Here is a 25,913-nt window from a genome sequence, read left to right on the forward strand (position 1 = left end):
AACTCTACAGCCCCATTAGAGGCAGGCAAGTGTTTATCAGGAAGGCAGCTGGCACTGAGACCCCAAAGTCCAGACTCACTGATATATCCCAATCCAGATCTCTGCCTGGCCTGGGCTCACACAGCATCACAACAGCATTGCCTGTTGGCCCTAGGACACCAAGTTACCAGAATTTTGCCTCTTCCTCCCAAGGGGAGTAGCATCTTTTTCTAACGTGTACAATGCTGCATAGCTGCAGCAGCTGTTTTCTGAATTATCCAAGTAACGCTCACATTTTCCCCCCTACTTGACATTCAACAGTTGCATCTTGTTATTGACTTAGATTCAAATCTTACATTCATCTTGAAGCAGTGGGGAAAATGGGGAAAAATCCAGAGAATGTGGGTACATCAAGAACATTTTTCATGCTGTTTTATTTTGCAATGGTCTGGGCTTTCTTTGTTTCACAGTTCACTGCACATTTTCTTTAATGAAAACATTTTATTTTGAAATTAGGAATGCTTAACCCATAGTTCTTCCAGTGCTGCTTTTCTTCTTTTGAATGGAGGGAATGAATCAGGTGATTCTCCCAAGGATTTTGAAAAACTTAAATAAAAATGGCCAATGTTGTGATAAGCAACATGAATGAATGAATATACAAATAACATGAATAAATAAATTTCAATAAATGAAATGGCCAATAAAAATGGCCAACGTTGTGGTAAGAGTTTCTACCAACTTTTGATGCTACAGCTGAACGTTTCAGCAGGGATACTCTTTGATTATTCTCCTTGATTATTGATATCCCTGATTATTCTCAGGGAGGCATAAACCAGAGACTCACTTGCCAGCAAGTCCCACAAGCACAAACGTGGCGGTGGATTTATTGTGCACACGCTGCCCAGGTGGCCAGAGCATGTACAGGTGATGTGTATCAGGCTGTGCACAGGTGCAGATCTATTGCCTGGCACGTGTACGTGAAGACCAGCATGTGCAGGTCTCATTGGACATAAAAAGCCTCCACTATGCTGCTTGACTGCATACATGTGGCTGGTCAGGCACATATGTCGGTCATTGATGCACCAAAGGAGCTCTCTGACTTCTGGAAATCCCAAAGTAAGAACCAAATTCTGATTTTTCTACCTGAACAACACTCCTTTGGAGCAAAACTCAGACATACAGCAGCCTACCCTCAGTGCTTCAGCTGTGCCAGGTGCTGTTCCTCTGTGGCTTTATCTCTGTGCTGTTACTGGAGGAGATTAAGAGCTACCTCAGGAGCAGGTAGATTGAAGTGGTGCAAACCTAGCAACTGCGAGACTCCCACCCATGCTGGGGGATGTTAGACCCACCACAACTCAAGCACAACATGCTTCAGGACAGCCAAAACCACCTGTTAGCCAGTCCAGCCACACTGCACAAAGGGGAATTGGGGCTCACCTATACCCACACATTCAGGCTTCCCCAGGTATGAGAGCTCTGCCTACGTCTGGGTGCTTCCAGTGCAAATTGTGAGTTGACAATTGGGTCATGCTCTATGATCCTCCCACCAGGCTATAATAACCCCCCTGTAATTGCAACACATTGTGTTCTTTTCTTGACAAAAAATGAAAATTAAGCTTCAACTCACATAAACCAATTGATTTCTGTCAGCAAGATTTGGACCACAACTATGCCTAATGAAGCCCTGAGGCCAAATATCAAAGGCGAGGTGTAACTCTGTTCAAGCCAAGGGAATTAAACTGACATAGTATGAAGGGTTTTTGTTTGTTTGTTTGTTTGTTTGTTTGTTTGTTTTTTATCAGAAGCAGCCAGGGAGAGAGACAATATTAAGTCTTCTGAGGTTTAGATCAGTCTGTCTGTGGCTCATGACTTGTGCCAAGCATAGGTGTTTTTCTAACTGTATCTAGAAAGGGAATGGCCATTCCCACAGGCAGGGACCTCTTCAGAGAAGTACAATCATCTCCCATTGCAAATGTCTCCAATATTGACTTCAAAACATGTTATGTGCAATTTTCTGTTTTTCTGTTGATATTTTAGACTGGATTCACAAGAAAGGAGATCTCTGTATATCTGACCATCTCCTTCCTCTCTCCCTTGTTTCCTGAACACATTAGCCAACTTCTGCCAAATGCGACGTAAATGTATCAGACTCAAAGTAGCAGTCACAACTGTACTGTGAGTTCTGTTGGCTGTGCACTCAAAGTCCAGCTTTTTGACCATCCATACTGCCTTAGCCTTGGAGCATGCTCTTGGATCATGAGAGCACCTCCTTGAAAATGCTGAAGGAAACTTGTCAGAGGGGATTGCATTTCTGTCTGTTTCTTCCAACACATATTCCCTATCTCACCAGACAGCTCCACACCCCAGAGTGTCCCAGCCAGAGCAGCTCATGTCTTCCAACTCCTATCCATACAGCAAGGTAACCCCACCAGTGAATGACGGTGGGATGCATTGCATGCATCTCCATGACAGACAGGCTGACTTTATTGCCACGCCAGAAGCAGCATGCCTGACAAGAGGGATGTCCCACCTGGAGGGATCGTTCCCCATCTCCATGTGCATGGCAGCATGGAGCAGAGACAGCCCAATGGGCCAGCACTGCCAAAGGGCTCCCTCTGTCAGTGTGGCTCCAGCCCAAACAGGGCTCTTGCCCTTCAGCCTTATGGCCCCTGCTCTAACACCACAGAAAGAACAAGCCAGGGCACCAGCGCTATCCAGTTACCTAGTGAACTTACAGGCAAAGAAAAGGCAAATAGAAGCATGTGCCCTTCATAAGGGTGCCAAATATCCCCTGACCACACTGTTCCTCCTGTCCTAGCCCACCCTTCCCCTTCCACCTCCACAGCCCAGCCCACACTGCGCTTCTAGCAGCCCTTTAGGAGTTTCCCAGGACTCACATGGTGCTTTCCCACTCCTGACCCAGTGTCTGGCTAACCCAGCATCCAAGCACTCCTCAGAAACCGTTCCGAGCAGTGTGAGTCCTCTTGGGATGGCACAGTCCCTTCTGATCTCTTGCCAACATCCTCTGCAGGCCAGCCCACCCACACCCAAGCATCTTTGTCCATGCAAAGCTCATGTCATGGGAAGGATACACAAAGTCATTGGCACTTCCTTGCTGCAAAGAGAGCTGGCTTCTTAAGGACTGAGATACGGGCTCTGGAAGCTGGCCCAGGCAGGGTGGTACAGACAGGCATGGCACCAGCCCCATGCTGAGAATGTCCCTCTGTCCTCTTCATAGTCATCATTGCCTGCCAAAGGTCAAAGGAGCCAAACCATCACGGCCAGCTCCTTCCAGAGCAGCCTCAGCAGGAGGGAGCTACTGAAATAGCATACCCAGTGCCCGTTGGATGTATCTGAAAGGGATACGGCGCTCTTCTGCCAATTCCTCCAGCCCAGCTCTAGCATCCTTGCGGAGAGGTAAAGCACTGGAAATGTAGCTGGCCCTGCCAGACTTGGGATAAGTACAGGTTTATGTAAAGAGGAAAAATAATCTTACATTAATAGTGCACTGCAAATACCTGCCTCCTGCCGCACACATGATGGTGCTAGAGCCCAACCCACTCCAGTGATCTCAAGGTTGGCATGTTGTAGTATGGTGCAGCACTGGAGATGGGGGAAAAGAGTTAAGGAACAGGAGAGTGGGTTTCAGAACACAGTAGCTTTGCAAGCAGCATTTCTTTCCAGTCCTCATTTATCTACAGGGCATCTGGGACAATCCAAAGGGGCTTTAAGGACACGCAGTATAGACACACACTGACTGTTTCAGGAGTCGCAGGGAAAACAAGAAAGACAACAAGTATCCATCAAAAGTAATGAGCAGTCATGAAAATGGGCAGGGAAGAAATCTCCAGGGAATGAAAGGGACAAACACCAGCTTATTGCTATTAGACACTAGAGAACAGACACTAAGTAGAGCCCACAGAACCACCCTGCACAGAGGAAACGTTTCAATCAGAGTTCAGCCAGCCACATCAAAGGACTACTGAAAGAGACCTGTGCGAAAGATGAATCCAGCACCTAAACTCTAAAGAAAAAGACACATGAGCAAACTTTGCAATCCCACTAGCTAAACTAGCTAATCCCACTAGGTTAAAAAAAAATAAAAAATGATTTGACACATTAGTTACATGTAGGGTGACAGTTTCAGGGAAGAGCAACATGATTTAACTTGAGAAAGGAGCAACTGCTAAAAAGTTAAAATCAAACTCAAGGAAAATAAAAGACTATAAAGCTTCGAGTTTTGCTTGAACGCAGTAGAAAGAAAACCACATTTTTAACTATTTATCTAATACCAACCACGTTGCATCCATAGAAAACTATGTAGTCTGCTATTTAAAACAGAATACTGTAAATAGAATTACAATTGTATGTAGATATACTGTAATTTCTTATTTCTCTGTAGTACAGTTGCATCATCTAGTGGACAACACAGGGATTGCAGTAGTTTTACACAATTTAGATTGGGGTTCATTAAATATTGTTGCTTTCACTTAATATATAGGTCATTGCAGTGCTTTCTAGACCTTAATTCTGGAATTATAAATATTCTCTAAGACACTCAGAAGTGAATCTTAGAAATATATTTTTTCTTTCTGCTCCAATCTTCAAGAGACTGATTCTATGTAAGTTTTGTTATGGATAGGAATAAAATTGAGGTCTTTTAGTTGAGTTCAGTCCCTGAGCTTTTGCACTAAAATGAGACAAAATCATGAATTTCACATGGTTCAAAATCAATTGCTGGCTCAAACTCACAAAGAAAATAGATAATATTTGTGAATCTTATAACATCTATACTTCCTATTTAATGCATAATGAAACATGACGTTTTGTTGGGACAATTTCATTCGATCTCAGTGTTTGTATCTGTAGTCACTGATGCACTGAGTGCAAACAATCACTTCAAATTATACCAAAGTGTGGCATTTGTACATGGGCACTCTACCTCTAGGTAGGCACAGGCTACATACCCTGGGAGACATCACTTCTAAAAGCTCTTTCTTTGGGAATGTCATCTTTGAAATGTTTTCACAGCGTACCTAAAAGCTTTAATTATCAGGGTATGAGAGTTGATACTCCCTTATCTTGTCCTGAATAGACAGGTCTAAAGGCACTTAGCAATGATGGATGAGCTCCACACATTACAGCTGAAGAAAACTGTAAACTAGAAGCCACTCTCTGTAGAAGATCAAAGAAAAATCCATGCCATATTTACATAAATTGACACAGGAAAGATACTATCATGAGGTTTCATGTTTATCATTTTTCAGTGACTTCAGACTGCACTGGATCAACTCCCCTTTCCCCCCGAGACAAAAAAAAAAAAAAAAAAAAAAAAAAAAGCACTGTGCTATTCTGTCTCACACTCTTATCACAGGAAATAAAGAGCTTCTCTCATTACACCTACCTAAAAACCCAGTGTCTTCACTGCAGTCACTGAATGCAGTCCTATTTTAGCTCTCTTTGAGTAATACTGCACAAGCTGGAAGAGAATCTAACTCACTGCCATGGTCTATACTAGGTTTGTATGGCTAATGGTAAGAAGCTGGGGTTTATTCCTATTACTGCTGAGGTTTGCAGATATGATCAGAAAGGAAATTTATACGAAGAGGGAAATACACCATGTCTTTCCACACTGGGATCACAGCTAAAATCCTTTTTAAACTAACAGATAGCCAGAGCCAAACATTCACAGCAATTTAAGTCACTAAAGCTATATGATTAAGGTGTTTGAAGCTCAAAGGGGCTTTAGGTAGAGGCTGACAGTAAGCATTTTCACTCTTTAAAAACTTGATTCAGTGTTCTCTAAGAAAGCACCCCCAGTGCAGTTACTTCCTCCAGCACCTTAGCTCTTAGACCAGCTTAGGATGCTCCATTAGGCACATAGTTTTAGATTTGACTGAAGAAAAAAAAGGATTTAAGCTTTTGCTGACTGTGCATGTATGTGTGTATTATATATGTATATACATATATATATATATATGCTGATTTGTTACCTATGCTCTGCCAGTTATAAATGCGCTGCTTTTGATGGGTTACAAAAGCACTAGTTCCAAGGATTTTGTCTTTGACATTAAACACACATGGCTCTATTCAGAACACTTGGTACGGTGCTTAGGGTAAAGCTGGGGGCTTACTGCTGTGTTTACATCCAAGAGACAGACAAGCAACTCAGGCTGCCTGCTATCCTGCTCTGCCAGAACCCCTTCCTACAGTTCCTCAGGGAGTGCAGGAGTTAGAGGTAGAACCCGTATTCAGACCAGGTGGTATAAATGTGCACCTTATCCTGCAATACTGAAGCAAATAAACTTCCATCAAACTAGTATCCATTTTGCAAGGCGAGAAAAAACAAAACAAAACAAAAAAAAACAAAAACACAAAAAAAAAAAAAAAAAAAAAAAAAAAACACTACTATTCAGTCTTCCAAACACAGAATTGGATGCTCGGCTGGGTTAAGTTAGCAGGGCCCTACTGACTACCATGGGACTACATAGCTTCACCATAGCTAGAAAATACATCTTTTCTTAGAGAATTAAAAAGATCTTACTGAAAGAACCTAAGACAACCGGTTCAATGGTAATCATAAAAACTGCAGGACACGTTCAAAGCACGTGTCTATCCAGCCTAATACTCTTTCCCTAGTGTCCTCCACTGCCTTAAAAGAGTAAGCACAAGTCACCCTGCCCTCTGTTGGGAAATGTAAAGCAACCACACTGTCAGCATCTCCACATGAGCGATCCAGAAAGATCCAGAAAGCCTGAGAGTACACGTCTCAGTGCACTCAGGTGAACTGCATGGAAATAGCTTATTATCTAAACCTAGGAAGAGGTTACAAGCATGGCACCTCAAAACCAAGGAGAACTTTTGTCTTCAGTGTCATGGAAACTGAGTAACAGCAGTTACTTTCTAATTCCCCCAATCTTTTGGGCCTCACCCGACATACCTCTCTAGTTAAGGAAAGATCCTTCTCAGAGCTCCAGTGTTTGGTAAATCATAAAGGAGAGGGGGAAAAAAATAAGGGAGACATGTTGAAGAGCCTCAACTTGCCTCAAAGCAATGGGACCAGATGGCTTGGGAACAGATGTCATCAACAAGATCAGAACATTAGTGAAATACGACAATTTTTGGAGATGACAGATTGTTTTGCTTAGAAAACATATCACATGTTCACATAGCCTCATGCAGATTCTGGATAACTACACTTTAGGAACAGCAGTTCACATGGGTGAGGTATCAAAGTATTTCCTGTCCCAAATACATTAAAGCAGAAAAAAAAGGATGCAGGGAAAAATCTTGGAATACTCAAATCCAAATAAGTTTATTATACATTAACATTATTGTTCACAAGGTACCAAAGAAAATCAGAAGGTGCATTTGAGCTTTCATATTTCTTAGAAGTTTTCACTTGCTGCATTTTTTTCTTTAAATAATATTAGCCAAAATATCTTTACTGCTGTATACAATTTCATTTATTAAAAATACATGGAGAGAATAGTTTTGTAGAGAAACAATATATTTACAAAAATAAACACTCTTTAAAAAGACAATTCTTAAAAAAAAGTCTGAAAATATTAATGAAAATTCTACAAAATGTGATTCCCCATACAATGGGAAATAATCACAACACAAGCACAATTATGAAGCTTATAAAGCTCAAACAAGAGTCCTGCTCAGAAATGCCCTCAATGAAGCCTCTCTCTTCTAAACTACATAGGGAGCCTGACCTCCCTTTTTAGTAGGACTCGTACTGAAAGGCAACTCACGAGACTATCCTCTTAAAGACAGTATAAAAGTATTTCTCGTTGCGATCACAAGAACTGAACAGAAACAGAACAAATTGCCTGGATGGTCTTCCAAATACGAAACAGTTTTAAAATGATGCATCCTTTCAGTACTCATTCCCAGCAGGAGGAGTTAGAACACAAACTAGTGAGTCTGAAAGAAGCTCTGAGAGTAAAGGAGGGAAATTTATATTTCCTTAAGTTCCAGAAACACAGGCTGAAACTGTAAGGGAAATGATTTGGTGTCAGCCACAAAAAGGCTGATGGTGATTGTGTTCTGGTCCACGTTTATTGCTCCAGCAATGAATTGACACTACATGAACTACTAATTTTTAGGCATATGTACAGACCTCAGGGAAAAAAAGAAAATGGCTAGTACAGGACAAATAAAAGTAGCTCTGTCCTTTCCCTCTCTGTCAGTTGCCAGAACTCAAATACATGCTGAGGAATGTCTGCTTGACTCAATGATCCATGCCTTAGCCCCACAGGCAGCTGTAAAATCTAGAACTGCTGAAGCCCACAATCCCAAAGCTGCTCAAATTACCCGAGGCTGTTTCACTCATAACTACCATGATTTGGATGCAATGTGATGAAAGCTGCCTGTGGTCCTCCCTACCCTTTGGGCTAACCTTTTGTATTACTGAAGAATGTCAGCAAAGAACAAAATAAGCTTCTAGTGCCCATGTGACCCTATAAAGAAAACTGGGCATTTTCTGATGAATTTTTCCATTCTTCTTTGCTGCTCCGGTCCATTAAAACAGCTGAGCAAGGCACATCCATAGCAAATGAGATGCAATCAACCACAGCTATCACAGCTCCAGACGGGTCAAGTTGTTGCCGCGTTCAAGTTGCAAAGAATCTCTGCTGATTTTTGTAGTATCTTCAGATCTTCCAAGCGTAGTGCTTCTACCAAAGAAAGGTGTTTTTTGAGGTTCTCTTTGTCCCTTTTCAACTGGGAAATCTGGAATTTATACAAGTAGGGTGAAATTACTCAAAATTCACATTAGGACATGAACACAAAATTTGTGGAAAGCTCATCTGTAGTATTATGTCACACAGTATTTTATTATTTATTTTTTTTAATAAAAGGAAACAATCATCATGTGGATAGGAAGCAGAACAAAACCAAGGAGAGGATGGGAAGGGAAATTGTTTACCTGATATCAAGTTCCTAAGTCCATACTATCCTCAAGATGTAGCTCAAGACCAGATTCACCTCATCCTCGGTGCATGCATTTCCTTTGCAAAAGCATGGTTTTCAAAACCCTTTGCCATTACAGCCATCCAACTTCACATTAAATACATGTTGCTTGCCAAAAATCAGAAAGGAAGCAGAGATTCTTTTTCTAAGAGCGTAACAGTAACTTGGTCTTCAAGACCTCCCTCACAAATGGCTGGCTGACAAGGGTATTTAGCTTGGCTAGCTTTAATGAACATACTTTCTGCAGCAAATGTACTCACAGCAGGTCTGTAACATCTTATGTGTCTACTTTATTGGAGTCTACACTTCCTTTTAAGATGTAAATGAAACTTAAGAAATTCAATAAACTCATTGATATTGTGGGCAGAGCAAGTTTAAATACTATTCACTTGTTTACAGGGCTTTGTATAAGCTTTGTTAACATGGTTCCTCCTGCTGCTGCAGCCACAAATGCTGCTGAGCAATTTATTTAGCAGTGTCAGTCACCCTGGGAACAAACACTACACCACACCAGTGAAGTCAATTCCCCCACCACCACACAACCCTAAAATTCTTAACCCTGAAAATCAGACTGCCATACATTTATGCAGGGAAAGAAAGGAATCTGGGCTACCTTGCTCTTCTAACCAAATTACCTGGAGAAGGACACGCTGTGTCTCCTCTGCTAAAAAATGGCATATTTTTGCTGTTATATTCAAAGCCTGCTGTTCGTTTCTGGCTGATATTACATCACCAAGCAGCACTCTCCTCCAGCAAGTACTAGAACCAAAATGTTTGAACAACACACAATCACTCACTGTATTAACAACTAAATATTAAACACATGGTTATATTTATAATAACATTGCAGGCATAAGGCAAATAGGGTTAACGTGCATAAAAAAGGCAGAGTGTACAGATATGAGGATGATGAATCAAGCAAGAGAGAGGAGACATTTAATGGTCCAAAGCAGCAGTTCTACCCCTACCCTTTCAGCCAAAGCCAGTCTGTGCTTCTAGTCTTTACTGTTATGCCATGCTGCCACCAACTTCAGCAGCACCAGTAAGGACTAAAAGCTATTCAGTCAGGCAGATCTTATTAACATATTGACACATTTCATGTGCCTAAAACCAGTGTCATTGGGATTTATTTTTAGTTCTTATAATCAACTTATTCCACTCAGCAATCAATGTCTGAAGCATAAATAGCTGCCCAAATCAAAACTAAGAGTTAGCCTTTTTGATAACCATTTTATTTTTGGTTTTTTTTTTTTAATTTACTATTACAAGAAAAGCTCGGGTAACCATTTTCTATTAAACCTGTCTGAGGCATGCTTGCCATTTGGAACAAATGATCAAAACTTCATTGATAGTCATTGGAGATGACTTTCAGCATCTTAATTGACCTTAGAATATCAGAAGCAAGCATGCAAGGTCAATAGCATATAAGAGTTCCATCAAACCAACAGAAAAATTGTCTGCAGTCTGAAGTGTAAAGAAACCTCTGTTTTTTGAAATAGAAATGGAAAACAATGGAGGTGTGTCTAGTGTTTAATATAAGAAAGTGAAAGAGCAAAGCAAGAACTAGGCAATCTCTTCACATTATATACTTTTCTCTGCCTTTCTTCTCTTCCCCTCTCACCTGGAGTCAATCAGACAGACACAGAAGACCCAAACCAGTCCCCAGTGTCTCACACACAGGCAGCAAAGAACAAAGGGAAATGACACATGCACATTGTCTAAATACTCAAAAAGTACTGAAACTTACAATTCATCTGCTCCAAGACTTAACAACTTGAGGGCTGTAAGAAGTCTCCAAGATGGTCCATCCCATCCAAAGGTCAAGTTTCTAAAAAGACAGAAGTGCTGAGATACAGAAAGTATAAGTTGTCTTCTACAGCCCAGTAGTTTTCTTCCTGATAATTGTCAACAAGAGAAGATCTTCTCTTCAAAAGTAGAGGATTTCTTGACTAACCTTACTCTGCTGCTGTCCACAACTAGGAGACAGGCTGGACCTTGAAGCCTGATATTGGTGTTTACCACTTGTATGTTCTCTCACAAACAGCAAGCAAATCAGTTTGTTAGATAAAAATGATCTTACGGTGGACTTTGGTATCAGAAGCAAAATTTGACTCCCAGAAAAAAAATACAAGAACGCTCACATGGAAACAAAAAACTCCAGATACCTACTGTAAGAAATCATGATCCTTCAGAATAGAAAGTTTTGCATCTCTCTGCTTGTCCAGTGGTGGAAAATATTTGAGGAGAATATCTACAAAAACACATTTAAAATATTTATGTAACTAATATGAAGAAGAAACCACAACCCTCAATTCTGAAATGATATTTCAACTGTATTTGTCACTTAGCTAAAAGACGAAAGATGAAAACTGCTAAATTTGGGAGAATTTGAACATAATCAAAAACATATTTTGGAGGTGCTCACTACATCTTGAAAGCAATCAGCAACCTGCAGGATTTTATCCTTATAATGGAAATTCTGACTCAAATTGAAGTTATGAAAACCTTTCAGTAACTCCAGCTAGTGGGAATCAGAACTCCATTCTTGAAAACAATGATACAATCTAAGACATCCAGTTAGAAGCTCTATATAAATGGTGGTAAGAATCACAATTTTACAAAAGAAAGAGTTACCAAAACCACTTCCAATTGGAAAATGCCAATCTTTCAATTCTATGCAGTTCAAGGTGGTATCAACTCTACTCTACTTCTTAGAAGTACACAGAAATATTTTGATGGCAATAAAATAGAAGACCACAATGCCTTAATATGCCTTGTGCATATATGTATATGCAAGCACATGAACTTCACTATCCTTTAGTTGTTTCTAACCACGTCTCCTGTTGAAGACAATGTTAGCGCAGACACTCTGCTCTCTACTCTTGTACCTTTTAGTATCAAGACAATTTATAAATCCAACCTGATGAGACATAAACAGTGCTGTGAGGGTTATTAATGGCAACAAATCCATATTCTAGTAGCAGTCGCTGATTGTCATGAGGTCCATAGCAGATAAATACTTCTTCATATTTTTTGCACTGTGAATTTGTCTGTATTTCATAACTTCTTGCCTGTTCATTAAATGCAGCCTTTACCTTTGAGAAATCAAAAAGTAAAAGTTTTAGTCTTGGCAGAAGATGAGGGAAAAGGAATCAAGCCTTGAATATTTAAAGCCAACAGAACTAACACTTCTCTAACACAGCAACAACGACAGGGTGCAAACAGATAAGCATTACAGATGTCTGAAAAGGCAACCCATTTGGACAATTTAACACTAGGATTACTCCAAAAATACTAGTACAAAGAACAAACATCAAAACCTTAGTCTGCAGGATGTCTGCAGGATCCATTCTGTAGACTTATTACAGAAGCCCCCAAATAAAAGTGGCCACACACAGAGCTAACCACTTTTATGCTGTCCCAGAAATACGCTGGCACAGTCCCATCTCTGTCACCAGCTGAAACTGCTCTGTACACTCTCCTAAGGCTAAAGGTGAAGTAACCCAAGGACTGTGTAACTCAAGATTTGTCTTAAGAGTTAAGCCTGTGGGGAGAGCAAGGCAGGGTTATATTTACAAGTGGTTCCTCCCAATAGCTACCCTGGAAGCAAATCTCAGCCAGAAATAGAGAGCTCTCCCTGTACCTCTGCTTTACTGAGTAAGAGCCTCCAGGGTACATGTGAACCATGCGTGCTCAGACTGCAGGTGTCCTCCAGATAGATCACTTCCCCCCTATGAGATCTCTTGCTAACCTCCAGACACTCCTAATCCATCACATAAATGTATACTGCATTGGGATAGTACATTCATAAATCAAGAAATTAAGTGATCTATTCTTAGTCTCTTACCTGAACATTTGGACTGTGGTTTAGCAAATCTAAATATGGTGCCAATGCATAAACATCTGGCTCAAGAGAAAAACATTCCCTCTGGGAATGTTTCATGTATATTGTTCTGGTATTTATAGTGCACCAAGCCCACTCTAAGGCACTGTAGTTAAAAATAGTTCCTGTGTTCTCAGCAAATAAAGACTGCAGGGAAGAGAAAAAAGCCTTGGAAGACGTGTACAATTCATGAACCATTGTTCTCTGCTCCTCAGCCTTACTTCTTAAAGGTTCAGGAAGAAGGCTCACTACATCTTGCTCCAAACACACAGGGCAAGCGTATGACTTTGGTAAAACATCAAGATATGGCTTCCACAGAGATTTCTCACCAGCATGCTTCTCTGCTATTAAAAATGTGCACAGTGCTATCAAAGGAGATACAGGAGGCTTCCATCTATTAAAAAAAAAAAAAAAAAAAAAAGGCAGATACACAGAGGTGAGATAGGAAATTGATGTAGTAGTATTTTGTCTATCTTTTAATTCTTTGAAATGTTATAAATAACTTCTATTTTAAAGTTCTTTGTAGTTAATTTCCTTTTGATGATTTCAAAGGGGCTTTTGACTTCATTTTATTGAGAAGCTATAAAAGTCAGTTTGTGGTAAAAAAATTCAGGTTCACCTCTTGTTGTTTTTTTTTTTAGCATAGATAACAAGTACTCATGAACCTATTACAGCAAGTCATGGACCTAGGAGGGCCACAAGGATGATCAAGGGGCTGAAGCACCTCTCCTGTAAAGACAGGCTAAGGGAGCTGGGGTTGTTCAGCCTGGAGAAGAGAAAGCTCAGGGGAGACCTCAGAGCAGCCTTCTAGTACCTAAAGGGAGCCTGCAGGAAAGCTGGGGAAGGAGTCTTTTGTCAGGGAGTGCAATAATAGGACAAGGAGTAATGGTTTTAAACTAAGAAAGAGTAGATTTAGATAAGATACAAGAAAGAAGTTCTTTACTCATAGGGTAAAGAACTGCCACAGGCACTGGCACAGGATGCCCAGAGAAGCTGTGGATGCCCCATCCCTCAAAGTGTTCAAGTCCAGGCTGGATGGAGCCTTAGGCAACCTAGTCTAGGGGGTGGTGTCCCTGCCCATGGTAGGGGGACTGGAACTGGGTGGTCTTTAAGGTCCTTTCCAACCCAAACCATGCCGTGATTCTATGATTCAACTCAACATCCAGCACAGGCCTTTGTCCTGAACTTTCTAAAAGGCCTGAACTTTCTAAAAGTTCAGGTGATTGCTTTGCTGCCTCATGTTATTTGCCTTCTTCTATTGAAGCATACTTGCAAATTTGTAAGAAACCATTCATAACTGGCATTTAGGTCCAAGATGGCTCTAGTGGCAGGACAAGTTCAAACCTCTACCATACCTCCAACTCCGCCTAGCTGATTATCTGAGCATTCCACATGTAGGAGAGTATATACAAAATACAAGTTAGGATACACAGTTCAAAATTCTACCACCACTTAAGATGATTCATCTACTATTGAGCAACCCACAGGAAGGGTCAGCTGAGAAAGTTGTTTTCCTTTATTGCCACATGTCACTTTTCACTTACTTGATAATGTATTCTCCTAAACAGCTGCTAAGGACAGTGTCCGTGGTGAGTAAGCATTTTTCAGGCAATGAAATAACCAGTTCCCCTGCCTTTGAGGGAACAAAAAAAAAGTAAAGGTCAAGTGTAAATGACTCATGTACTATGTGATTCATGAAGAGAGAGCCAAGAGAACCCTAATGACAGGAAGCAATCAGATGTGATGTTGAATTTAATGGAAACTAACATGGCTTTAAGACGGTCACTGTCCAGGGAAGGGAGGACCTGCAACCAGTAGGAACTGTCACCTGCAGAAACTCACCTGTTCACAAGAGATTTTGGTGCCTGGCTCCTCAGCATCACTACCTTCTGTACTATGATATATTTTATAACTGGTCTCACAAACACTTGCTCTTCTATCAACAGAGCAGCATGGAGTAGGGATGTTTAAGGTCATGTTTACCCTGACGTTGTTCAAGCTGCCATGTGTGTAAATTAGCTTTCACCCCTAGCTTGAGAGGTACATGTCCATCCCTGTAGGGAGAGGACATAAATCAAGCCAATACTCTCCTCTTCCCATTTCTCTCCTGCATTTCCCTATCCTGTTCAAGTATAGCCGAGCATAGCTCTCATTTCATTAACTGCAGACTCCCAGCTCTGTGGATGATTCAAGCCTCTGGCTTCAACTGCTGGCTCTGGCCCTGAGAACATACACTGAGCCAGCATGAGAACCTACACTGTTCTCCACGCAGACTCTCCACTGCATCTCCTTCCTATCTCTTGCCATATTCTGTTTCACAAAAGGCTCTGGGTCTAATTTCCCAATATTTGATATGCTATTCTTATGCCAGTTAAGAAACTTCTCCAAAAATATTTTCTGAGAGGCACTCTGCAATTGGAGATCAGTCTTGCTATGCCAGTATCTGAAGGTCAAGGTATTTTTTCTATTATACCCTTTTTCTGCTGGGAATGTTTACGAAATTACATTTTTATTACTTGATTATCGACAAAGAAGAGGGCCATTGAAGGGCGGTTAAAGCTGTGGTTTAACATTATGGTTAAGATAATCTAACACCAAATGTTGCTTAAAAGCCTTGACCCCTTCCCTCCATCTCCCTCCCTGACGTGCTATTGCTCCCTTTGTACCACCTGGTCTAACCAAGGTGTGCCATTTCCAGGAGCAAATCTATCAAAGGTAAGGGAGAGTCTTCTCCTGGTTTAGCTTCCTGAGGCAATTTACCCTAAGAGCAAGGAAACTGCTAGAAGCCAGTGGCTGAGGAAAAATGCACAAAGCAAGAAATGGGCCTGCTCCTTCTGTTTTCAGTTAGCCACTGACTGCCTTAAATTGAAATGTAAGACTGCATACTAAATTGCTGTAAATGAGTATAGTAATGCCCTCATCCAATGAATCCTCAGAGTATATACAATATAATTTTGCAGATATGACAACATTACAATTTCTAGTATTAGGCTAGAAATTACATTCACAATGAGGACTGCAAACACCTCGTCCAGAATTTTGAGTTTCCTTGTTGCAACAGTCACATTCTGTGATTCAGTGATTACAATTTAACGAACCTAGAGGCTCATTTAGAGGAGCTCCTGCATTACAATCAACATTACTAACCTGAAGAGCTTTTGTTGTCATCAGTCCTCTTCCTGTATCTGAAGCAGAAACAAAGAGAATGTTTATAGTAAAATACAAGAGACTATGGTAAGCTGCAATAAATTTACAGGCCAACACAGAATAAGTCTGAAAGAACATATATCTCTCTGAAAAATCATAAAAGCCAATTATGGATTATTCTAAATACACACCACATTTCTTTTTCTCTTTTTACTCTATTTCCCTTTTTACTTTTCTACTATTTTTCAGGACCTGGAGAAAGCCCTTTCCCTGCAACAGTTGTCCAGTTCTAGCAATTACTCAATTCCTTTTTCCCAATTTTTTCTTTAAGCACATCTTTCATCACTGGCTCCTGGCCTTGTTTTCAAAGTTTTAACTTCACTTTACAATTTCTATTTGCAACATTTTTCTCTGATTCATACTACCTTCTCTACTCTCTCTTCAATATTGCAAAAGTTTTTGAAACACTATCTAATTGAAGAGAAAAAATATGGGTAGATATCTTCACTGTAAACAGTAGTATATGACTCTGACCTCTAAAATCATTTACTTATCTGTATCACTAGAACTGCTGAACTAGCACAGGAAAATAAAAGGTAAAGAAATGATACCAAGGTTAGATTCCGATACTGGAAGCACTTGGGATGATACTTTCTTATTGAAAACTGTACTATTAACACTTAAAATCTCAATTTCTACAAGGAATTTGGCATAGGTTTGCATGTTTTACAGCATACCTGATAACTCTCATAACAGAGTTTTACACAGAAGTATCTCCATATAAGCAACAGTTTACAGTATTTCAGGCCTCCACATATGTTAAAATATTTTCATGTTAAAATGACATTAACATGCACTTACCAAAAGTCCTTAAAAGACTAATGGTAACTTTTTTTTTTTTTTTTTTTTTTTGCTAATATGTCTGATTCAAAGTCAAAGTAGGAATACAACATTCTTAATCAAAAATATGTACCACCAATAAATAATTAGAACATTACCCTGGAATTGTGCTGGTCTTAAATTACTGTCTTCAAACCCTCTGTCTTTCAGCCACTTCTTAAGTTTAATATATTCCAGTTTGTGACTGCAGTTGACTGAAAATGAAAGAGAGGTTTAATGCTGTAAAATAGTGCTCTATTGTAAAACAAAACAAATACAAAAATTTGACTGTGTGTTCAGAAAAAAAATATGTTTTGAACTTCTTAGTACAGCATAACAGAATAGCAAGAAAGGCTCTCCTTGAACTAGCTTACTAAATTCTGGGCCTCTGGGCACTGGGAGCTCTCAGAAGTGTAAGAGTTATTCAGCAAGTTCAAGGGACAAAGAATTTAAGAATAACATGATGCCTCCCAACAGCCACAAAGTAGAGCTCACAGTATTCTGACTGGGAATGAAATGTTAGAATATTTGTATAGGAAAATAAAAAAGTAAACAAATAAATCTGAATGTTATTTGTAAAATATGAAAATGTTTGAAAAATGTGCACCATAAAATGATACCTAGATAAAGAACTATTTAGCAGTACTTCCAGGGATAGTACCTCCATGCATGAAACTCTGCAAGCGTTTTCTTCTTCTTTTTCGACCTGTCCGGCCTCTGTTTCTCTTCATATTAAGAAACAGATCTCACCTTTTTTAGACAGCCTGAATTTAGGAAAAAAGAGAAAAAAAATATATTTAATGACCACTTCAAATGTTGCATGTTTCTTTCATTTCAATAAGAGAAACCAGAGCACGGCCTGCTTAACACACCGGCTCTTTAAATTTAAGCAAATATGCTACAATCAAACCCATAAACGAGGGTGGGTGATGGGGTGAGAGAAGATGGGAAGCCTTTATCTCCAGCATCATCTTGGCCAAGGCATGGCCATAACCGGCTAAAGGAAATGAGACGCGGGTGCTTACGTGCACAGAACTGAAACAGTTTCCGAAGAGCAAATATATTAAGAGTTATGGAAAATCAACAGCCAAAATCGGCTGCCCCAGGCACCCACCCAGCTGCCTCCAGCCCACCTGCAATGAGGGGTAAAGCTGCCACCGACCCCTTCCCCGTCCTGCCCACCCCGGCCCTGCCCGCCGCGGGAGGCGGAGCCCCGGCCGCCATTTTAGGTCCGTGCGCCTGCCCCTGGGGAGCGTGGTCTGTGGCGGGCCGCCAGGTCAACCTCTGCAGCGAGGTGCTCGGGGTACCAGGGGCAGGCACGCAGAGCCAGAGGTGGGTCGCGGAGCGCTGGCCGCCCCTCGGGTCTGTCCCGCGGCAGCACGGAGTCTCTTGGGGACTTGGGTTGGGTCTTGGCCTGTGGGATGCCTTCTGTTTTTATTTTAGGGCGAAAAAGGGGCGCTGGGGAGGTGGTGGGCGGCCAGCGGGACCTCGGTGTTGAAGCGGGAGGGAAGGCTGGGCATGAGTCGTCCGGCATCTCCGGCGTGATGTGGGTGATTTTTGGGAGCTGGTTAGGGTTTTGTCCTGCTAGGTGCCTTCTCGTGGTTACTTGCAAGCTCCTTTTGGAAGAGAACAGCAGTTAAAAGTGGACAAAAACTGCTTTTGAAACTCCGTTATATGGGTATAATGCAGGTTTTAACGCGCTGCATCCACAAGAAGAGCAGTTTTCTGCAGTGGACTTTATGTCCAAAGCTGTCTGATGTGTTAAATGGAAGAAAAGTTGTGTGAGGGCAATGCATGGTCCTGTGTGTATCCCTCTGAAAACACCAGAACTAGTTCTGCTCCACACTTCAGGATCAAGCTGCTCCTCTCCTATTTTTCAACCCTGTTTTTCCAGTTTTGACTTCATCAGTGCTTGACCTGAACCAGCTGAATGTCCTGAAAAAAAGGGGAATGGTCATCCTGTAAGGACCATTGCAGTCCAAAAGACTGTAATCCTATCAAAAGTTAAGTTAGTGATGCAGACTAGTGACTTTTAAAGTCCAACCAGTTACAGAGTTCAAACTTTTTAACAGCGAATATATTTCATTGCTAATACTCCACACTACTTCACTAAATTAATGTACAGTTGTAACGTAGGTTTACATAATTCAAAGAGAAATTCTAAATTGGATTTTTAAGAAAAAAAAAATACTTTAATCCTTTTTTAGATATCCGTTCTGTCCATCAGAGTGTGAAACTTTTCTTGTTTACTGTTTGCAGCTGCTGTCACTTTGGTGTACGTTCAGAGAGGACAATGTCCAGCGTGCCCGTGGCTGTGGTGACCGGCTCCAACAAGGGGATCGGCTTCGAAATCGTGCGGGCTTTGTGCAAGCGTTTCCCAGGGGATGTGTACCTCACAGCACGGGACCCCGGACGTGGCCAGGAAGCAGTGGTGAAGCTCCAGGAGGAAGGGCTGCATCCTCTCTTCCACCAGCTGGATATTGATGATCCGCAGAGTATTAGAGCTCTGCGGGACTTCCTAAAGCAGAAATACGGAGGTCTGAATGTGCTGGTGAACAATGCAGCGATAGCTTTCAAAGGTAGGAAGCAGACTGGGTTAGTCAGATGTGGTATAAAGTTACTTGAAGAAGGTTGGTATATGCATCAAGGATTTTATAAAGCTGCTTTTATGGGATTTCGGTACCAACACCGTGCTGTTTTTTTTGGCTGGGCAAGCTGCCTGCTATCTCAAGTATGATGAGAGGGTGATGTGAAACAGCTCTTCTGTGAGCACCTGATGGGTTAACTGTGTATGTAAAGATGCTTCCCTGGAGTATTTTGTTTGCATCGTGTGCAGAGCATGCAAATACTCAAGATGCACAGTGCACATGAGCAAAGGGATTTGTTGCCTTGGTGCACATGAGTTTCATCAGACCTCTGGCAGCCCATTGTAGGTATGAATGCTGGCCACATTCCTCTGGGATCTGAGTTTTCTGTGTTTTGTGAGCCCTGTACTTTGCTCTGTGCATTATCTGCTCAGGAGTTCAGTTGATAAAAAGAACCTTCAACTCTGCGTGTTCCTGTCACCTTTACTTCTCATTAACTTTTTCAGATTATTCAATTGTCTATAGGACAGTTAATTTAAATCTTGCTGTGCTGAGCAAGAATTTAAACTTTTCATCTCCTAGTAGATAGAAGGGCAGTGAAAGTGAGGAAGGCACCACAGTTATAAGGTAGAAGAGTGCATTCTACTTGTAGATGTTTATAAAAACAAATTGAGAATCATGTTAGCTTCAGATGAAGCAAATTGCAAGCGTGACTACTAGTTCATTTCCTTGCCGGTAAAAGCTTGCTCTTCTGTTTTGTTTTTTAATCTATCGTCTGTTGGGTTTTGTTTTTTTTTTTAATCTCTTTGCCTGATCTGTAATTAGGACATTAACAGTTCAAGTATAGCATAAGCCTTGTTTTGTCTGCTCACAATATGGGTTAAGGCAGCCTGTCAGTATGGACCAAACCACACTTGCTGCTGAAGATGGAGCTTCTTACGTAGTGGGAATGTAGCAAGAGTGTTCTGAAGTCAAGTCACTGTTTACGTTTTGCTTGGTACTCTGCAGGAAGATTGCTCGTGTTAATGATCAGCTCAATAAGGGGCAACTCTTAATACAATTCAAGTGCATCCTGAAGTGTGGACAAATAGAGCCGTGCTAAAACCTAACAGCAATGGTTAAATGATTGCATCTCTGTCCAAGGTTATTGCACAAAAAGCCTGCAGGTCTCCAGGGCAGCATTTCTTCAGTTCATAATCAGGGCCCTAGCTCAACGTGCAAGTGACAACACGTTTGAGCTAGACTAGACCATGACTGCCATAGTTGAGGTGCAGTGTGTGTTTCCCCTTGCTGACTTTGCTGCAACCATAGCCTTCACCAGGATGGATACCGGGGCAGCTGAAACAAAAAAAAATAATCCAGAAATCACTCTAGCTAGATTGGCTAGGGCTCATCTGTGGGAGATCTCAGATATATTATTGTATAGACACTGGACAGATAAATCACAGAATTGTTTAGATTGGAAACAACTCTATAAAGAGCATGAAGTCTAACCATCAACCTAACACTACCAACTCTTCCACTAAGCCATATCCCTAAAGCACCACATCCACAAATAGGTGAAAATAGCGTGAGCAGTGAGGTTTCTGTTAATTCCTTTACAACAACATAGATTTTTCTATTCATAAATTGCTTCCAGGCACTTAGAACTTGACTAGTCATGCTGACGATGCACCATGAGTCAGCAGCAGGTCGTGTGATGGGTTCCTCTATCACAGTTCTTATCTGTAACTGCTATTGTGTAAGGATCTAACAGAGGTTAGAGAGTTACACCTAAGTATAATAACTTGCTCTGATCCTTATCTCATATTTTGGCTTTAATTCTTGCTTTCTTGGTTTTTGCTGCCATCCCAGAATTTATGGATTCCTTTCTTTATTGTAGTACTGTGTGTTATTGCAGTCTGTCAAAGATTAGATTTGTCATTATATTGAATTTATTGTTCACTTTTTGTGCTGTGCTACAGGTAGTCCAGCAAAGTCCTTAGTCCACCAAAAATGTCCCTGTATGAAATGACTGTGTACTCATGACTTGTTTTCTGGATGAGTTTGTGTGTCATTCTAGTAACATTTGTTAAGTCAGGGGAGGGCGTATCAATGGGATGTTACAAGACAATATTTTGTTTGACAAATGGGTGGATTTCTGAGAGCGGGGGATTCTTGGCTTTTTATCTTTTGGATTTTTATCTTTTTCTCCTGTTGTCACCGCTTTTGCAATAGGCTATGGTCCGGCTTTTATCTCTGTTCTAAATGCAACCAAGTGATCTGCTTGAGACTGACTTATTTACAGTTATTTAAGCAGAGTTTTGCAATAAAACCATACCTATGTTAACCAGCAAGTGATCTGTTACTGCTTCTCTGAGTTTACGTAGGTCTGGGCTATGGAGACCAAGCAAAGACCTACCCATTCTGTGTAGGTGGCCTTTATCACTGCAGAGATTGAGCCTGTAGCAGATGAGGAAGAATGCTGTCTCTTTAACTTATTTCCCCTCAAGCTGGAGGATGCACAGCATATGGCTTATTGCTGAGCCAAATTGTCAGCTGATGGCACATCCTACCCCACTTTTGGTGGTGGCAAGCTGTCAATTCTGTCTGAGATCACAGCCTTAAGCAGTCCGTGGAACTGCACCGTACGATTACCTAAATCAGTTCCTTGCTCTTTCCTAGCCTAGCTGCTGTTTCCTACTGTTGTGCTTGTGTCAGCACTGATCTGTCAGTTTAGGGAAATGATTTATCACACTGGTATTTATCAGTAGGCTTTTTTGGACTGCAGCAAATGTTATCCCTCACCCTTTACAGAATGTTTTACAGTGTTTGTTGCAATTCTGTACTGCTCTGACTCCCAAGTCCTGTCTGAGAACCCAAAAAGACAAGGCAAGAAATGGGTCAGGATATGGAAGCATTTGTCTGCTCTGGTTTTGGATCTTAATGCCAGAGGAGTAGTCAAACTTCTGCATCTTCAGTGTCAGTATCCTAGATTCAGGATCTTTTTTGCTCTCAATTTCCCTTCTTCCCATCCCCTCCCAAAATATGTCAGGATGCTGGCAAAGTGCTGCACTGTGTATTTAAGAGGAGAGGGCACCTCCAAGTTTGCTTGGATGTGGTAGTCACGGCCCATACACTGAGAACTAGATTTGAGCAGGTAGGTCATTGGACAATGATAAGATAAACTTGTTTGTTTTTGTTAGTTGAATAACTTCCTTCAAATAGTAATATAATTCTGTTTTGTTTTGTTTTTTCTTCCCTTGCTACTGCCTTTTACAAAAAGTTAATGACCAAACTCCGTTTGCGGTCCAAGCAGAGGTTACCCTGAAGACAAACTTCTTTGGAACTAGGAATATTTGCACAGAATTGTTGCCTATCATGAAGCCTTATGGTAAGTGTACCATAACAAGTAGAGAAATAGTTTTGTGGTTTTTTTGGTGCTCATTAACTAGCAAAATCCTGTCATGTCTCAAGCACGCTGCACTGAAGCAGAATTTTCATGGCACCCTCAAGAAGAAATGAAGAATTCACACATGTTCTTTCCATGCTACTTGTCTACATAAATTATTCTCGCTTTAGAAGGGACATTTTTGATGATACAATTAGGATAAGGAAGCCACTAAAAATAGTGTTCCTGTTGGGTTTGATGCGATACACCTGTCCTTGCAACTGAAGAAACCTTCTCGATAGGCTGTTGGTCTGTCTCTGTGTAGATCACAGACTTTGCTATATTTGCAGGTGTTTAGTGATAAAGTTATAAATGGCACTCAACGATGCTTTACACTGCCGTAATTTGGTAGCAGGAGGAACTAGAGGAAAAACTTTACCAAAAATGGTAAATACAATGGAGGAGACCAGGATAAAGGAAGACAGATGCATCAATAATAAATGGATGTTAGCAGCATGCAAAATAATCTGTACTCATCAGATGACTGTCCTGCACAGAATGCTCCTCTTGTCAAAACCTAGAGTGCTTGAATGCTGCTAATATGTCACAGATAATGTGAAAGGAGGGTATTTGGATCCAATTCCTACATCAAACTCTTGAAGTTATGCTTGTTGTTTTTTTTTTTTTTCAATAGCAGTATTTTCAAACTTGTGATTGAGTGGTATTTCCATAGATACTTGGATAAGTGCTTGATGCTATAAGTGAAGTGTAGTTTGTACTGACATCTACATGTAAGTACACCTACAGTTCGCATGAGAAAAGGAGTAGGTAAGATAAAAGTTGGGAACTCTGAGTCCACAGGGAGGAGGGAAAGGACACAAAGTGAATTTGAGTCAGTAGGTGGGGGAGAATAAAGATCACCAAAATTGCAATTTAGTCCCCTGTACCAATGGCAAAGAACAAGTATTTTAATAAAGTCATTCACAAAAATGATTCATTTCTGTGGCTTTTAAGGTCTAAATCCTGCATTTGTTCCTTAGTTCATTCTGTGCTGAAGAGCTAGGGGAGAAGTAGCTTACTGCAGTTTTGCATGCTGGGATTTGTAGACCATCAGGTATTCTATAAACAAGCTGATGCTCTCAACCTAGGAACTAGGTTGCTTTTGCTGTATTATGCATTATTCTGGCATTTGGGGTATTTTCCTGTGGCACCTTCTTAAGGCTGTTGCAGAACTGAGAATGTTTTCCAGCAGAATTTCAAGACTGCATTTAAAGGCTGGCTGCCCTTAACTGAGAAGGCCACTTACTGCTCTGACTGTGACTACAGACTGTAACAGGCTGTATCCTGCAAGCCTACCTGAAGTTCAGTAGAGAGCTTTTGCAGTTTTGCACCTTAAATTATCCTTTGCGATGGAATTCACTAGAGGCATTGAACACTGAGTAGACTGTGATCCTTCAGAAGTTCTGCAAAATAGTCCACATAAAATATTTCACAGGTATTCACTTAAGCAGCAAACACACTACTGTAGAGCAAACTTACTTCAAGTTTGGGTGTATTTAGTGTGCATAAATGTAAATATTCTTCTTTTTTTCCCAGGTAGAGTGGTGAATGTCTCTAGCATGGCAAGTAGCTCAGCTCTGGGACGCTGCAGCCAAGAACTACAGAAGAAGTTTCGCAGCGACACAATCACCGAGGAAGAGTTGGTGGAGCTCATGACAAAATTTGTGGAAGATACCAAGAAAAATGTGCATGAGAAAGAGGGGTGGCCAAATACTGCCTATGGGGTGTCCAAAATTGGTGTCACAGTCTTGTCCAGGATTCAAGCCCGGATGTTTAATGAGAAAAGAAAAGGGGACCACATCCTTCTCAATGCCTGCTGCCCTGGGTGGGTGAGAACAGACATGGCAGGTCCTAAGGCCCCTAAATCACCAGAGGAAGGGGCTGAGACCCCAGTTTACTTAGCCCTTTTGCCTTCTGATGCTGATGGTCCTCATGGCCAGTTTGTTAGTGAGAAAACTGTTCAGACCTGGTGATTTTATGGTTAGTGGACCCATGCAAGTGGTAATATGGCTGTAGATCAGCCTATGCCTTGGTAGTGACACCCCGAGCAGTCTCATCCTTTCCACAGCAGCATGAGGGTCCTTTGTCATTATGGTGGAGGTTACATTTCCAGTGTTTCTCTAACACTGTGTTTATGCTCAGAATCTTCCCAGCAGCATCCGTTCTGCTCACAGCACTGACTGGGCAGCCTGACCTCTGATTTGTGGGGTCTTCCAGCCCAGATCACATAAGGGCAACACCACGTTAACCTCCGCTGAGGTGCCTGACCTTGTTTACCAGAATTTGGTCTCCATTAAGTCACTGCCAGCCCTTCACTTCTCATACTACCCATGAGACAGCCATGGATCTCTGGCATGTGGCTCGGATGAGACAAATGCCTTATGCTTTCTTAGTGCAACAGATCTTTTTGGGTACCACAGGTTCTTGAGTTTGTATGTGATTTCTTAAAGGAGAATTAGGTGTGTTTTTGTTTGTTTTGTTTTTTTTTCTCAGAGCTACAGTCTAACCAGTTTTTAGGGGAAGCTAATCAGACTCAAGCAGAACCACCTGTATAAAAATTCCTTGTGACTACAAAATGGAATTAGGTGAAAAAAAAAATTGCACTCATATACCATTAATTGAAAAACTTATCCAGTGGGCTTTATTAATGTGTACACCAATAAATGATTACTTATGGACTTCTATTATTGTGATACTAAAAATAGATGTTTGTTGAAAATACACTTTAATTTTTTGCATCCAGACCTGTAGCTGGAATGTGTGATGTTTGGAATATATGAAGAGAAAATAAACTACAGAACTATGATAGCAAACGTCTCCAGGACTTCCAGTTCATTTATTGTGCAGTCAGAAGTTTCCTTATTAAAAACCCAGATTAAGTGCACTCTGTGTGGTAGAGAAATTGAACTATGAATGTTATGTTACTGTTACATGGTAGGGCTGAAATACACATAATTATCAGAGTAAAAATTTTCTCTAAGCAAAATTACAACTAGGGAAAGCAGTGACATGTGGAGTACCAATTTTTTGT

At 41.0% G+C, this 25,913-nt stretch overlaps 2 protein-coding genes across 3 annotated transcripts; one reads left to right on the forward strand and one right to left on the reverse strand.

Annotated features, from left to right (window-relative positions):
* Nucleotides 1-7,611: 7,611 nt before the first annotated feature.
* Nucleotides 7,612-18,039, reverse strand: SETD4 (SET domain containing 4). 2 transcript variants are annotated; one of them, XM_032206018.1, is made up of 11 exons: nucleotides 18,001-18,039; nucleotides 17,529-17,631; nucleotides 16,987-17,082; nucleotides 15,989-16,026; nucleotides 14,386-14,474; nucleotides 12,806-13,235; nucleotides 11,879-12,053; nucleotides 11,128-11,209; nucleotides 10,706-10,786; nucleotides 9,594-9,717; nucleotides 7,612-8,718 (listed from the first exon to the last, which is right to left on the reverse strand). In XM_032206018.1, the coding sequence occupies exons 2-11, from the start codon at nucleotides 17,596-17,598 to the stop codon at nucleotides 8,584-8,586; spliced, it is 1,320 nt and encodes a 439-aa protein (XP_032061909.1). In that variant the 5' UTR covers nucleotides 17,599-17,631; nucleotides 18,001-18,039; the 3' UTR covers nucleotides 7,612-8,583. The 2 variants fall into 2 exon arrangements, with proteins under 2 accessions (XP_032061909.1, XP_032061918.1); XM_032206027.1 differs by lacking the exon at nucleotides 9,594-9,717 and having other exon boundaries at nucleotides 8,645-8,718.
* Nucleotides 18,040-18,086: 47 nt separating this feature from the next.
* LOC116500788 (carbonyl reductase [NADPH] 1-like) lies at nucleotides 18,087-25,699 on the forward strand. Its single transcript, XM_032206041.1, has 4 exons — nucleotides 18,087-18,199; nucleotides 19,127-19,446; nucleotides 22,718-22,825; nucleotides 24,419-25,699. Exons 2-4 carry the CDS (start codon nucleotides 19,161-19,163, stop codon nucleotides 24,853-24,855), a joined length of 831 nt encoding a protein of 276 aa, XP_032061932.1. The 5' UTR covers nucleotides 18,087-18,199; nucleotides 19,127-19,160; the 3' UTR covers nucleotides 24,856-25,699.
* The last annotated feature ends 214 nt before the right edge of the window (nucleotides 25,700-25,913 follow it).

The sequence above is a fragment of the Aythya fuligula genome, chromosome 1 (assembly GCF_009819795.1).
Source record: "Aythya fuligula isolate bAytFul2 chromosome 1, bAytFul2.pri, whole genome shotgun sequence".
NCBI lineage: Eukaryota > Metazoa > Chordata > Aves > Anseriformes > Anatidae > Aythya > Aythya fuligula.

Excerpts from the sequence above, each read along its gene's own strand:
- SETD4 (XM_032206018.1), bottom strand. The coding sequence starts at position 17,598 with ATGAAGAGAAACAGAGGCCGGACAGGTCGAAAAAGAAGAAGAAAACGC. Across the intron at positions 17,083-17,528 it reads GCAGAGTTTCATGCATGGAG|TCAACTGCAGTCACAAACTG; the intron begins GTACTATCCCTG and ends TTTCATTTTCAG. Across the intron at positions 12,054-12,805 it reads ACCACAGTCCAAATGTTCAG|GTAAAGGCTGCATTTAATGA; the intron begins GTAAGAGACTAA and ends GATTTCTCAAAG.
- LOC116500788 (XM_032206041.1), top strand. The coding sequence starts at position 19,161 with ATGTCCAGCGTGCCCGTGGCTGTGGTGACCGGCTCCAACAAGGGGATC. Across the intron at positions 19,447-22,717 it reads TGCAGCGATAGCTTTCAAAG|TTAATGACCAAACTCCGTTT; the intron begins GTAGGAAGCAGA and ends TTTTACAAAAAG. Across the intron at positions 22,826-24,418 it reads GCCTATCATGAAGCCTTATG|GTAGAGTGGTGAATGTCTCT; the intron begins GTAAGTGTACCA and ends TTTTTTTCCCAG.